Source organism: Artemia sp. Qi Xiang Cuo, chromosome 6 (assembly GCF_049724085.1).
Source record: "Artemia sp. Qi Xiang Cuo chromosome 6, ASM4972408v1, whole genome shotgun sequence".
NCBI classification, from domain to species: domain Eukaryota; kingdom Metazoa; phylum Arthropoda; class Branchiopoda; order Anostraca; family Artemiidae; genus Artemia; species Artemia sp. Qi Xiang Cuo.
Window position 1 is genome coordinate 65,393,098 of NC_142799.1, and position 15,978 is coordinate 65,409,075.

The following is a 15,978-nucleotide window of genomic DNA, read 5'->3' on the forward strand; positions in this document are numbered from 1 at the left end:
TTAAAAAACATAATATTTGGTGCGTTTAGTGGTAACAATTGCTTGGGCATCTGAAGGCTGTACTGGAGGCTGCAGGCTGTATTGAGCATCTGGAAGCTCTATATATCTCTGTATGATACATGTAATTTACACATCTCTCTAAATTCCTTAATATATTTTATATATACTGGGTTGACCTGCCACATCTACCTAATTCTTATGACGCATACAATTATTTTGCCAATGTCAGCCAACGAGCAAGCGTCTTGCAGGGCCTAAGATATGATTACCTTATCACTTGCTGATATGCTATTTTTTTGGCGAGACTCGTAAGTGGAAATTTAACCTACGCCGATGGGAAACATTCGAAAATCCGAAAAACAAGTAATTGGAAGTGTGAGAAAACTATTGGAGAAATTGAAATATTTTTTTATTTTTCTACAGGCTACTTCTTTTTAACAAAAAAAGTGTTGAAAAGTACTTTCGTCGAGCTGAAGCGATTACTTTGAAAAAAAGAAGAAGAAAAACACTAAAAATAATGTAAATATACAGGTTGTTCCACTCGTCGAGAATAGACTTCTCATATGTGAAAATATGAAGAGTGCTGCATTTACTTACTAATTAATCTATGCTTTGGGTCTAACCATGTAGCCTAGTTCTATGCTTGCTCTTTCGTAAATTTACTTATTAACTTTCTTCTAGGGATTTAAGTCACAACCAAATTGCTGTGTTGTCAAATAACACATTTTCAGATCTTGGCATGCTACTATCGCTGTAAGTACTTTTCGTGCTGTTATAATATTGATAAATAATATTTTCCAAACCTGGTGGCGGTCCTTCGCTCAAGACTACATAATATCATTATACATAATATTATGTATATGTGCTATTTATGTATACACAAATAGCATTTGTGTATACATACATACACAAATGCTAATGGAGAAATATTTATGTAAAAAATCATATTTCGTTGGACTCTTACTGATGCTGAGACCAAACCACCTGCAATAAAAAAAAGACAACCCTTGTTCTTACTACCCTAAGAAAACAACCTTTGTTCCAAGAAAACAACCTTTGTTCTAAGAAAACATTAGTTGTTTTCTAATCTAAGAAGTTTTAATTACACAACTTCAGCTTTTAACCTTGTATATTAAAATATATTCCAAAATCCTATTTTCATTCAACAGTCCATCCCTTTAACTTAGACAAGATATTTTAGACCAAAGTTAATGGGGTAAAATCATAGTATAATAATAATTTCTCAAGTTAATATTTGCAATTTCTTAGGAATACCAGAGATTTACTGTAGAACAAGAGTGTTGTATTGGGGTTACAGTGCATATGTTATAAAATTGATAAATAATATTTTCCAAACCTGGTGGCGGTCCTTCGCTCAAGACTATCCCTTCTTACTAATTTAGTGACTTGCTTTATGATCTCAATTTAATGACTAATTTAATGACTAAATTTTGACTAATTTTAATGACTAAATAATGACTAATTTAATGACTAAATATGATCTAAATTTTATACTAATTTAATGACTTGCTTTATGATCTAAATTTAATGACTAAATTTTGAATAATTTTAATGACTAAATAACGACTAAATATGATCTAAATTTTATACTAATTTAATGACTTGCTTTATGATCTAAATTTAATGACTAAATTTTGACTAATTTTAATGACTAAATAACGACTAAATATGATCTAAATTTTATACTAATTTAATGACTTGCTTTATGATCTAAATTTAATGACTAAATTTTGACTAATTTTAATGACTAAATAACGACTAAATATGATCTAAATTTTATACTAATTTAATGACTTGCTTTATGATCTAAATTTAATGACTAAATTTTGACTAATTTTAATGACTAAATAACGACTAAATATGATCTAAATTTTATACTAATTTAATGACTTGCTTTATGATCTAAATTTAATGACTAAATTTTGACTAATTTTAATGACTAAATAACGACTAAATATGATCTAAATTTTATACTAATTTAATGACTTGCTTTATGATCTAAATTTAATGACTAAATTTTGACTAATTTTAATGACTAAATAACGACTAAATATGATCTAAATTTTATACTAATTTAATGACTTTCTTTATGATCTAAACCAAAATTGGTGAATGTGGGAGTAATTATCTTTCTTCGGAGATTAACTCTCTTAGGGAATTAAGTAACAGGTCATTTAATTCATAAGTGATTATGGATTAATTCATATGGAATATGAATATCCAATTGTGTGCATTATGTGGAGTTAGATTTAGTTCAGGGATTGTCCTATTACAGTTTGATGATGTGGAATCAAAATGTATATCATAAAAAAATTTGCCGTATCTTACCAAAAGATTTCACTAAAAAGTTTTCTCCTATTTTGTCGGATCTGAGAAAATTTTGAATGTATTGAGTTAGTTTTAAATCACACTGGCTGCGCCTGATGCGTGGAAGATGAAAAATCCTGAAAAATAAATTAACGAGGAAAATTTTGAGCCAGCGAAATGGAACGACAAAAGAAAAGTATTTCGGCAAGTCTGGCAAGGCTCTTACCAACCAATAAAAGGCTGACTGTCCACAAGATGCCACCAAATAAAAAAAAATTAAAAACAATGCAGGGACACAACATCGAGAGCAGAACACACAGAGCTGGATCAATTACCATGGAGAAAGTCCACCCACAATCAAATCTTTGAATGGTTGTTTTCATTTACATTTTTTTTCTGATTCAGTTGTTTCTTTCACTAATGCGTTCGTTTATTTATTTCCTTTATTTTTTGCCTTTTTAAGGTTAGCCTTCTGATATTAGTAGTACTAAAGACAGTTTGGCGTAAGTTCCTGCCGAAATATTTGGTTTTGATTTGGCATTTATTTGTCTGGATGAACATTCTCCTCGTTTCCATTTTCTTTTTTTTTCAAATTTTTTTTTGTCTACTTTATCATTTTTCTAAAGGATTGTCTCATTTTTGCTAATGTTTCTGCTAAAGTGATAATAAAAACATTGGTTTGCTTTTGTTATTTATTCATATTTATTATCGTTTTGTGAATTCATGACATGCGGCATCTTACGCCTTAGTCTATATCTTAATGCCCACATCTATACTTATATCTGGAAATACATATATATATATTTCGTCTTATTCACATCTTAATGACTACATCATTATATGCATCTTAGTACCTATGATGCCTTCTTCCCTAAGTCACAGGAAAAAAAAATGAAATTAAAAAATATGAAGCAGTAAAATGAGGATAAACATGCAGATATTTCGGTCAAGACCTCTGCTTGACCATCCTCAGTACACAAAATCAAATATACGTAAAAAAATATACGGATAAAGGTACTAAGGACAAAATAAAAACAAATATAACCTGAAAAACTAAAACACTAAATTAAAATAGACCTTCTCTGAGCAACGGTAGGACTAGTAATGGTGAGCTGCCTCTCGCCGTTGCTTAGAGAGGACCTTTTTTATTTTAGTGCTTTGTCTCGAGGTTTTTTTCTTTTTATTTTGTCTTTAGGACTTTTATCTGCAAATTTTTTACTCTTTATTTACTTTTGTGAACTTAGGGTCGAGCAGAGGTATCGACCGAAATATCTGCTTGTTTATCCCTCCTTTTTTCACTTGCTGGGGATATCCTCGTTTTTCTGCTTCAAATTTTTCAATTTCAGTTTTTCCCCTGTGACTTAGGAAAGAAGGTATCATAGATACTAAGATGCATATAATTAGAAGACATAACAGAAAAAAAGACATATAGAGACAAAACAAATTTAAGCGCAAATGTAATATTTACAGGTAAAATAATTGCACAAGGTAAGGCTGAAAACAATGTGAAGTCAAAAGAAAAAAGAAGAAAAATTGCATGACACATATTAAAAGAATTTCTTCTATAAAAGGATTTGTGGGAACTAGTTCCTCATGCTCTTCCCTGTAGCGAACACAGCTATTGTAGAATCAACACTGCCAGATGCCAATTGAAGCTTTTTTTAATTTTTTTTATCATCATACTTTTTTATTCTTCACCATTTTTATTTCATTTAGTCATGCACAGTGAGTGTGGTGTTAGAAATTGTTTACTGTTTTTCTTAAAACACCTACCAAGATATGGTTAGAAGCATAGTAGCCGTTTCGGAGACAGGCTGGGGCATGTTCCCCTTGACTGAAAATTCTTTTTGAATATATCCACTTGTTTCTTTTGTGTGTGTTTTTAAAAATCTTGAATCTTAGATAGTTTATAAGTTCTGATAAAGTTTCGAGGATTACCCTTGTGTGCTTATTTCGCTTATTAATCTTTTCAATTTACTGATTCTTAATTCATAAAAAATAATTAGATAAAATAAGAAGATGATACAACCTTTATTCTTAAAAGGGCACTCGCAAGGAAACATTGCCAAACTTGCCTTTCACATCAAAGAATAAAAGTAATTTATAAAATGAAACTATACTAGAACAAAGAATGAAAACAATTAAAGACAATCAGAAAAGTAATGCAAAGAATAAAAAAATCAATAAAAATAATAAAAGAAAATCAGTTGTTCGTGTATTTAAAACTTGAAAGGTATGAACTAGCAGAGGAAATAAATTAGCAGAGGAACTGTTCAACAGAACTAACAGCTGGAAACTACTGAACTAGGGAACTGAACTCAACAGGAGGAACTATAGAGGAACAAATACCCATGAAATGACGAGTACTAAAAGGATTTAATAAAGGAGAAATAAAAGGATTTAATAAAGGAGAAATAGAGGAGGCTAAATGAAAAAGACACCTGACAAAAAAAAGATTACAAATATTAAAAAAATAAATATATGCTTATGTTTTGCGATGGAATTTCAAAATAATATTCTCTCTTGTGTGTCATCTATCTCTTATTTTCCATTCATCTATCTCTTTTTTTCCATTCTCTATCTCTTTCTCTCTTTCCCCTTATTTCTTCTCTTTCTCCCTCTTTACTCCTCTCTGCTCCCCTCTCTCTTGCTCCCTCTTTCTCTCTCGCCGTCTCTCTCTCTCTGTCTCTTCTGTTTTCCTATCCTTTTTGTTTACGTATACCCTTCTAGCATAACCATAACTCTTATAACAAGCTTAACTCTTTTCGAATGCTTAGGAGCTGAGCATAGCGTAAGTCGAGTTTAGCAATGATATTTGTAAATTTTTATATTTTATTTTGTACTTTTGAATACACTTGAATTTAACTTTGGAATTAAATTTTCATTTAAACAAGTAAGCTATGACATACCATGTAATACTTTTTCTTTGTAAACTAGTTTTACTATTAACACTTTAACGTTGTTTCTTTTCTATTTTGCAGTAATTTTTATGTTATTTTTTTGTGTATGTGTGTTTCGACAATGAAGTAAAATTTTTAGTTGTTCACCAAATTGTTTGTTTTTTAATTTAATTTAACATCTTTGTCTCAACAAATTGTACCGAATATTTGCGCTCACTATATTTGGAGATTTTACAGCATTGTAAAAATAATCATTTTTATGATTGTAAAATTACTTCATTAGTGATTTTCAACCAAGATTGCTCACTGTATGTTTTCTTCTTTTTTCCAAATATGGTAAAATTTGGTTTACTAGTTTAATTACTTTTGGCGGAAGAAAGCAGCTTGTTTTTTATTCAAGAGAATATTCTATTCGTAAACGCAACTTTGAAGAAAGGAAAAAAAAAACGTACCTAATAAGTACTTTCAACAAAAAAAAACATAAAAAAGCCAGCAAATTACCAAACTAAAACGAACGAAATACACTCAATTATTTAAAAACATTTAAACAGTCTATAAAATATAGTAAAAACACAAGTTAAAAATATTGTAAACCAAACAAACACTTATAAAAGACCCTTAAGCCATAGGATGTCGTGAATAATTAGATTATAAAAATGATCTGAGCGTCTTTTTAGTGAAAGGAATTAATTTGGAGTAATTGAGGGTTCAATATGCGAAAACAAGTTTAAAATTTGTGGTAAGAAGAATAAGTCGCTTGAACCAGGAATAAATGAAGACGATGGGTTAAAGTTAGGTAGCAAGAAGAACGACCAGTTGGATATATTCACTTGTCGACGTAGCATCAGTGGTAAGGATGATAGGTCCGCGACCCCCTGCTCGTCCTTGTCGTTTTCCATTCGACCTCCAGTCATCTCCCCATCCATATCCAATACTAAGTAGCATACCCTAGGAATCTTTCCCTCCAAACATCCTTCCGTCCAGTCAACACACCCTCACGGGTCACTTTACTCCACTCTGATCACTTGTAGGCTAATTGGAGAAAGAATTTTTTGGGGATCCTATCATTGCTTCCACAAAAACAAAACCAGAAGTCGCTTTATCCCATTCCAACACTCCCTGAAAGTTTTAACTCAATCCCCTAAGCTGCCCCCCGACATACGTATTTTTTTGCAGTTGAAAAAAATTCGGAATAATAGGAAAATAAATATTGAAGTATGATTAGGATATTAGCAGCCACAGTATTAGTGTTGCGACCCGGCGAAAAACAAATCACTAGACTTTAGTGATTTTTCGGTTGATTTAGTGATTTTCTTCAATAATCTAGTGATTTATGTGCTGATTTAGTGATTTTTATTTAGGCAATATGAAAAATCACTAAAAATAGTGACAAATCACCAGGGATGGCCACCCTGCATAGTAATGACAGAGTACAAGTATGGCTCTGGAGCGTGGGTGTTTTGAGGCAATTGAGGCAGGTGTGCTAGATGTTATCCAGAAGAATTGCCTAAGGATAGCTTCATGTGCTCATTTGCATGACCGTATATCAAATTATACTTCAAAATAGATGTTTTGGTCCCACTTTTTTAAGGATAAACAGGGTTTAGTTCGTTTAGTGACGTTTTATGCTGGAAGATGATAGGTTGCCGCAAATTGTGCTTTTTGAAAAATAGTCTAAAGTAGTTACTTTAGAGTAATTAACAATCAAGTCGGTCAAGATGTTTTTTGAAGCTAGGATCTGTAGGCTTTTTATAAGCTAGGAATATGTATAGGCTCTAGGTATAGGCTTTGATTGTGTTAAACTATTAAATTCAAATTCTACTAAAATTTGACGCCAACTTAAGAAATATTACTAATTTTTTTAGATTGTAAGCTGAAAGAAGCTTTTATACAACAAGTTAAAATGAAGAAAAATAAACCTTAAGTAGTCAACAATCAAGTCGATCCAAATATTTTTAAAGCTGAGTTTTTTTTAAGCTAGGAATATACATAGGCTACGATTCCATTAAATTATTAAAGTCAAATTGTATTAAAATTTGAAGCCAACTTTAGATATGTTACTTTTTTTCGTTTTTAGGGCTTTGAGCAGCAGCTTATAATGAATACCATCAAACTTTAAACTAGTCAACAATCAAGTCAAACCATATATTTGAAGCTAGGATCTATAGGCGAGGTTTAGGCTAAATATATATGAGACCTATAAGTTTAGACTAACATTAAAGCCAACTTCAAATGTATTACTGGATTTTATATCTTTAGGGTTATATATTATTGCAAACTTTCAATAAAACCCTGAAATGAAACAATTAAACCTTAGATTAGCCAAGAATCAAGTGAAACAAAACGATTGAAGCTACCATCTATAAGTTTGGTTGAGCTCTGTAGGTGTTGGCTCTGTTCTATTGAAAGGCCAAAGTTAAATTTTATTATCACTTAAGGCCAACTTCAGTAACATTATTAATATTTTTATTCATTTATTTTTAGAGTTATAAGCTACAACAAGCTGCAATGTGTTCATCGGGATGCTTTCAGTGGCCTAAAACTGCTTAAAGTCTTGTAAGTTATTTTTTTTCGCTCAATTATTTTTAGAATCTTTATTTAGACAATTTTACATAATTGTTTATGTTATCTATTTTAAGATAATTTTAGCTGATCATGGCTCTGATCATTATTTTTATTGCATTTTATTGTAAGTCTTGTCATTTTTTAGGTCATAATTGTTTTCAGGTTAAAATATGTTTAGATAACATATCTAAACACATCTTTTCCCTTTCCACAATAATAGGGAAACTTTCACCCCTTCAGTACCAGTATTTTAAGCTTGATTCTAATATATTCAATATTTAATTTCAAGTGTAGAGAGGTTAGGGAGTGAATTCCTTCCTAATTTGGTTTAAATTTTTTCTCAAGTGAACATTCTCCCGGTGCTCTGCAGCCATTGGCTCCATATGGTTATGGTAACCCTTTCGAAAAAAATCTGTAAAAACTAAAAAATATCACTCTAAGGCTCTTAGACATATGTCTTTAGCGGTATGATTTAGCGGTGTAATTTTCATTTTTTTTTAAACGTAGATATAATTTATTCACTAAAAATCTAAAAAAAAGCATGAAGCCCAGTAACCTGGGCTTGTGTTGCCACTCTGAAAAAAACTTAAATCCACGTACATCAGTGAAGATCACAACATTAAGATCACAACCCTTTTTAGGATGTTTCCGTGTTTTTCTAAATTTGCAGATTTTCTTAGGCAAATAACTTTTGATGGGTAAATCCAGCATATTTACGTTCAGCAAAAGTACATGGAGTTTTTGTTTCTATTAACAAGGGTTGCTTTTTGCTTAGTACATATATTGCCGTGAACGGTTTGACTAAAAACATCTTGTGTCATAGACAGTATGTTTCCACCCGGGCCAAGTCGAAGAAATAAAAGTGACTCTAATGCCACAGCCAAGAATTATGTAATAAAATGGGCAAGTCATTATTTAAAAAAGAAAAAAAAAAAAACTAGCGATCCAGCGGGAGGTTTACGGATTTATTTTACCAACTTCATCATGTGAAGATATCTTGCTAATTGCTACAACTTTACTATGATAAATATGCAACTAGAAAGTCTTACTATTAATCTAATAAGCTTATTTTTTTGTATATGAGTAAATGGAGAGACAAAAAGCTGATTGAATTTTATTTTATAGATTTGTTTTCTTTATGAGCTTGCGTGTCCCCAAAATTGCTTAAAGATCTGATCCGGCGATGGCGAGGTGCAATACGTATTTAGACTGAAAAATTTGGGTACAAATACTTAGGAAGACCTATTTTTCATTGAAAAAATAAAAGACGGTAAAACACCATTAATGAATCATGTTTTTAATTCAGCTTGTTTCTGCTAAAAAAAAAACTAGTTTGCGGATTTATTGGTGAAAAGTGACAATAGATGGCAGAATATGTTTCTTTTCTTCTTTAGATTGTAATATACCATTTAGATGCTTATACACTTGACTAGAGCTTAAGCAACATAGTGGTGTAAGTTAAAATCGAAAAAAATTGACAGACTTTTGATTTTTGTGAGAAATCCCAAATTCCTCTCTTTCTGATTACTTTCCTATTATCTTTGGTTGTTACGGTCTGTAGTAGACGCGAAACAAATACGAGATGAATTTTTGGGCCGCAATCTATACGCTACTGCATAGTAGCGTATAGATTGTTTTTTGTTTTTTTTTCGCTTTTTCACATGCAGTTCTGCTAAGTTTTTTTTTTCAACAGGTTACAAGAGAGGCTGTGTAAATGGTAGAAAAAAAGAATACGCTGGTGGGGAAATTCCAACTTGTAGCTTCATACTTGTATCTTCTGTCTTTTTTTTCATAGATCTTCTGAGCAGAACCCAATCTTCTATGTTGAATTAATGTTAATCAAGTTAATTAAGTTAATCTAGGCACGAAGTTTTGCATTTATAAATTACGTCAGACCCAAGCCAGGATTTACGCACAGGCCCACTAGGCCCGGGTCTAGGGACGCAAAAATAAATACTGAATGATTTTTTTTTATTCTTAACAAAACTGGACTGATGTGATTCATCGTCAAAGTACCAGGTGCACTTTGCTGCTGCGCTGCCTAATCACAGAAAAATGATTTTAAAACCACGCAGGAATTCCGTAGCCACTGTCAGATGTCGCCCAAGAATGGCAGCTTAGAGTTTGGTTTGGTATCACCTCTCTCTTGCATTAGTTTTGACTGATCACTCATCAGTTACATTCTATTCAGGGCTTCCACTATCCCAGAATTTTCGGGGATTTCCCCGTAAATATCTGTGTCTCCCTGAAAAAAAAATGCTTGGGCCTAGGGGTGCTAAGACACTTGGGCCTAGAGACGCCGAAGATTTAAATCCGGCCATGGTCACACCTATTAAATTATGCCGAAATTTTTTTTCGGCAAATGGCAATTGAAAGGCAATTGGCAAATAAAACGCTTGCTTTCACCCACTAACTGGGGTGGTTAAAATAGTTTCATAACAACAGAAAAACGGCTATGGTCTATGAAAACTGTGAAAGAGAAAAATTTGTCTTTCGGTCACCGTATAGATTTGTCCCTTATCCAAACAGGCTTTCGACAATTTTCTAACAACTTTTCTAGTCTGTTTTTTTTTTCATGATTATGAGCGGAAAAAAAGCCAAATTTGGTAGAGTAGCTTATAAAGCGGAAATAGAACATTGAAAAGAATTAGCGAGGATATCATGAAATGTGATTTATCATTTTGCTACCTTAATTCAAATCTAAAAAGTTAATTGGCATGGAATTCTGATTTCACAAAATTAAATTTTTTAATGAAACTAATCATTCAAATTCGGATATATGTTAAAACACTTAATTGGCTAAATTTAGTTATCAAAATGAATGCTGAAGGCAAAATTGAACAAAAGCAGTTAAGAGCAAAACAAAGAAGTAAAACAGCAATTGAAGTTTTGCCGCTTGTTCAAAGTTAATTATTCAACTGAATATAATCAGCTAACTAGTGATCCAATTAATGTAATTTCCTTGAACTTTCAAATTAAATTATAATTTCTTCGCCATATTAAAGGATACTATAATTGTGAATATATTATGTAGCATTATTGAGCGTAAAGGATTTGAGTATTTTCCAACTGACAAAAAAGACATATTGAAATTTATGGAGTTGAAAACAATACATGGGGGTTTATAAAGAAGCCAGCGCGATTTAGTGCTTCCTACTGAAGCTGGAAAATCGACAATAATAATATAAACGAAATTACTAATTGTTTTACGTCTCAAATAATTTATATATTTTATTATCATTACAAGCGTATATTAATTTTACTAGTGTGCATTTTATAAGCCTCCCAAAGTAATGAAATGTTTAAAAAATATCAGTAATTTTTTTAAAATTAATTCCAGTGTTGACTTATCTATCACAAATGAAATGACATCATTTTTATACAATCCTAAAAAGGGCTTATCCCAGATTTACCTCTCAATCCCTCGGACTATCTGTCTTGGTTTTTTTTACAATTGGCCATGTCTTCATACCTGCAAAATACTTGACTTTAATTCAACCCAAAATACTCCACCTCTGCAAAATCGAGCATGTTAGATGGTTCAACAGGGTACAGAACCTGGAGATCCTCCGGTCCTTTAAATTACCATCCCTGTCCGAGCAGCTCGATTCTCACTCACTGCGTTAGTACGGTCATCTACTTTGCCTGCCCAATCCAACCCCCGCCCGACTTATGTTCAACTTAGATCCAACTGCAAACGGCAGGAAACATCCCAAAGTTAGACCGCAGCCAAGATATGGAGACGTCTGCGGTCAGTTCACTACCAAGAACATTGACCTCAATGAAGCTCTAATCCCCTCCCAAGAGAGAACACTCTGGAAAAGACTAATGGCACTGACGTTTCTTTCCCTCAACCCTGGCGACGTTGCCTAGCATGAGCTTTAGGTCAGGTAAGTCAAGTCAAGTTGACTCCAGAATTTTGCCTAGCATGAGCTTTAGGTCGGGTAAGTCAAGTCAAGTTTACTCCAAAATTTTTCCGGTTATTCTTGGTAGCAGAGCACCATCAGTAGCGCAAGTACCTTCAGATTACTACCATACCCCAGCTATGCAGTAGCGTATAGATTGCGGCCCAAAAATTCATCTCGTATTTGTTTCGCGTCTACTACAGACCGTAACAACCAAAGAAAATAGGAAAGTAATCAGAAATAGAGGAATTTGGGATTTCTCACAAAAATCAAAAGTCTGTCAATTTTTTTCGATTTTAACTTACACCACTATGTTGCTTAAGCTCTAGTCAAGTGTATAAGCATCTAAATGGTATATTACAATCTAAAGAAGAAAAGAAACATATTCTGCCATCTATTGTCACTTTTCACCAATAAATCCGCAAACTAGTTTTTTTTAGCAGAAACAAGCTGAATTAAAAACATGATTCATTAATGGTGTTTTACCGTCTTTTATTTTTTCAATGAAAAATAGGTCTTCCTAAGTATTTGTACCCAAATTTTTCAGTCTAAATACGTATTGCACCTCGCCATCGCCGGATCAGATCTTTAAGCAATTTTGGGGACACGCAAACTCATAAAGAAAACAAATCTATAAAATAAAATTCAATCAGCTTTTTGTCTCTCCATTCACTCATATACAAAAAAAATAAGCTTATTAAATTAATAGTAAGACTTTCTAGTTGCATATTTATCATAGTAAAGTTGTAGCAATTAGCAAGATATCTTCACATGATGAAGTTGGTAAAATAAATCCGTAAACCTCCCGCTGGATCGCTAGTTTTTTTTTTTTTTCTTTTTTAAATAATGACTTGCCCATTTTATTACATAATTCTTGGCTGTGGCATTAGAGTCACTTTTATTTCTTCGACTTGGCCCGGGTGGAAACATACTGTCTATGACACAAGATGTTTTTAGTCAAACCGTTCACGGCAATATATGTACTAAGCAAAAAGCAACCCTTGTTAATAGAAACAAAAACTCCATGTACTTTTGCTGAACATAAATATGCTGGATTTACCCATCAAAAGTTATTTGCGTAAGAAAATCTGCAAATTTAGAAAAACACGGAAACATCCTAAAAAGGGTTGTGATCTTAATGTTGTGATCTTCACTGATGTAAGTGGATGTAAGTTTTTTTTAAGTGGCAATACAAGCCCAGGTTACTGGGCTTCATGCTTATTTTTAAGGCTCATTCGATTGGAAATTCAAAGGGTTAGTTTCCTTTTTAAAAGTCGAAAGGGATTTGAGGACAACTACCCCCCCCCCCCCCACACACACACGCCCATCATTACCCCAAACACATCCAATCAAAATTTTGAGATAGCCATTTTGTTCAGCGTAGTTGATTTCCAGCTAGAAAATATGTTTTTGAGGAGGACACTCCCCCCCCCCAACCTTCAGGGCAAGGGTTTTAAGTTATGCCCTGGGGGCATAAAAGGCTTTTATAGAAGGCTTTGTCGTAGAAACTTGAAAACAGGCTCATTCGATTGGATATTCAAAGGGCTAGTGCCCTTTTTGATAGTTAAAAGTGATTTGAGTGCAACTAGTCCCCCACACCACTCATTTCCCAAAACAAATCCAATAAGAAGTATGAGATAGCCATTTTGTTCAGCGTAGGCTAGTTGATTTCCAGATAGAAAATATGTTTTTTAGGAGGACACTCCCCCACAACCCTCAGGGCAAGGGTTCTAAGTTATGCCCTGGGGGCATATAAGGATTTATAATAAGGCGATGTCGTATAAACTACAAAACAGGCTCGTTCGATTGGAAATTCAAAGGGCTAGTTCCCTTCACAATAGTAGAAAGTGATTGGAGGGCAACTAGCCCCATGCCCATCATTCCCCCAAACACATCCAATCGAAATTTTGAGAGAGCAATTTTGTTTAGCATAGTTGATTTCCAGATAGAAAATCTATTTTTCAGGAGAACACTCCCCAACAACCGTCAGGGCCCGGGTGTTAAGTTATGTTCTGAGGGATATAAGGTTTTTATAGAAGGCGTTGTCGTAGGAAATTCAAAAGGGGCTTATTCGATTGGAAATTCAAAGGACTATTTCTAATTTTTATATTCAAAAGTAATTGGAGGGTAGCTAGCCCCCCTCCCCCAAGCCCATCATTCACCCAAACTCATCCAATAAAAATTTTTAGAAAGCCATTTTGTTTAGTGTAGGCTAGTTGATTTCCAGATAGAAAATATGTTTTTAAGAAGGACACTCCCCCGCAACTCTTTTACTACTGATGACGGTCACTGTATATGTGACCGAAATATCTGGTATTTTTTGTGAAGTTTATTATACACTGTCTATTAAAAAGTATTTTATCCCTATTTTGAACTTTTATTTTATCGTCATGGAAAGGAAGTCTGGTCTCCGAAATTATCAAAGACTATGTCAATATAAAACGAGCAGAAATTAATTAAAAAAACTTTTTCCACAAAATAAGTTTTTCAAAGAAAAGTAAAGAGCTCCAATAAACAAAAAATGACCAAAAATCAATTCAAATAATCTACCAAGCTCGAAACTACCACAAATCAGCATCGATAAATAAATAAAACCCACTTCAACAGGGATGAGGAATTGCCGAATGTTTTCTTTATTTACAGTTTAGTGAAAATACAATGTTTAGAACTCCCATCATCAGTATTGTTGTTTCATGATGAAATAATATTAAAGTCAAAGTTTTCATTCCAAATATGTACGTTTATTCCTCTGGATGGCAGAATTGCTCGTTCAACAAGGATGTCGTGTAGGGTCTTTTGCTTAATGAGATTTGTGGTCCAAGCGAAAGCTGATATGTTGCTATTCATAAAAATTTTCATTAGCTTTGCACATCTCTTAAAGAAGTTTATAGATGGCTTAAAAAAGCTTAGTTGTTGCTGAAAGTATCCCCTGTTGTTGTCCATTTAATGTATATTTATGAAGAATATACCACTAATTGAAAATGTCTATTGCGCACTCTATTTAAAAAAAATAAATAGATGGCGGAAATATGTAATGAAGCTTCGAAATCTTCAGTATCGTGCTAATTAAGCAGAATTTCCAGTTAAACTGCTTACTTTAAATTCTTTTTCTTGTAACACGCTCCAGGAAGGGTTTGGGGGGAAGGCTCCATTGGCCTTATAACCCTATATTTAAGGGTATAAAATGGTATGCATAATATTCTGCTCATGACATTAGGCGATTAGTAAGCTTGGTTGCAGGCCCGGATTGACTAGGCGCGGGGCCCTCTCACATTTTAATGTAACCTTTAGCATAGTTGTTTATGGCTCGCAATATTTCTTCCAAGAGATCCATTGGGTTACGAGAGATCATAAAATTTGAAGGATTTGCACGGTGTTGGAAGTTCTTTTGCGGGGCCCTCTTTATAAATTAAATTTCTAAGTAAAATTAGAAATTTAATTGTAATGTGGTTCACAATCACTTTCAGGGGGTCTCTGATAAATGTGCTACCAAATTGATTTCGTGATAAATTTGTCCAGCTATTTTGAAGCTGAAAATATTACGACCTTTGATGGTTCAATCATTGCTTACGTTGAATGAAGGTAAAGCAAAAAGTGAGTTCAAGTTTTGTAGTTGTTTGTGGAACTCTTTAGAGAGAGCAAGGGCTTTTCTGTAATAGACCAAACCAATTCGCTGTTGCTTGTAATTCTCGCTGCTGCTTTTATTCTAACTGCATATTTCTTTGTTCTCGATGTCGTATATTTTCTAACCACATATTTCTTTGTTCTTTATTTTAATTTTTGATTCGTTCTGATGCTCATTGTCGCATGTTTTGTAACCAAATGTTTTTTTGTTCTTCAATTTTGTTTTTGAGTCGTTGTAATTCTCGCTACCACTGATCTTTTAACTGCGTATTTTTTTGGTTCTTCAGTTTGGTTTTGGACTCGTCGTAATTGTCGCAATTACAAGTATACTAACTACATATTTCTTTGTTCTTTATTTTTGTTTATCATTGCTTCAGACATTTTCTCAATTTCCGTTGCTTTAGCTGATCAGATTAGTCTTGTCAGTTTTGATGGTCTAGGTTGTTCATTTTCACCCGTGCATTTACATTTCTCAGGTCGTTTTCTTGATCTTGTCTCATTTGATGGTGTAATTTATTCATTTTGAGCTAACCTTTTTGTCCTCTTTTTTCCTTTTTTGTCATTTATTGAGCTTACGTTTAGTATGTTTTCGTCTACTAGATCTTATGAAACTGCTGAAAATGACTTTTTAAATTTACTCCGAAAATGAATACATG

General features: G+C 33.0%; 1 protein-coding gene across 2 annotated transcripts in view; it reads left to right on the forward strand.

Annotated features, from left to right (window-relative positions):
* Positions 1–15,978, forward strand: part of sli (slit guidance ligand) — a 360,459-nt gene that overhangs the window by 228,664 nt on the left and 115,817 nt on the right. For both annotated transcript variants that reach the window (XM_089090917.1, XM_089090918.1), the window contains exons 18-19: positions 682–753; positions 7,713–7,784. In XM_089090917.1, coding sequence (XP_088947043.1) covers positions 682–753; positions 7,713–7,784 — 144 coding nt within the window. The remainder of the gene's footprint in view (positions 1–681; positions 754–7,712; positions 7,785–15,978) is intronic.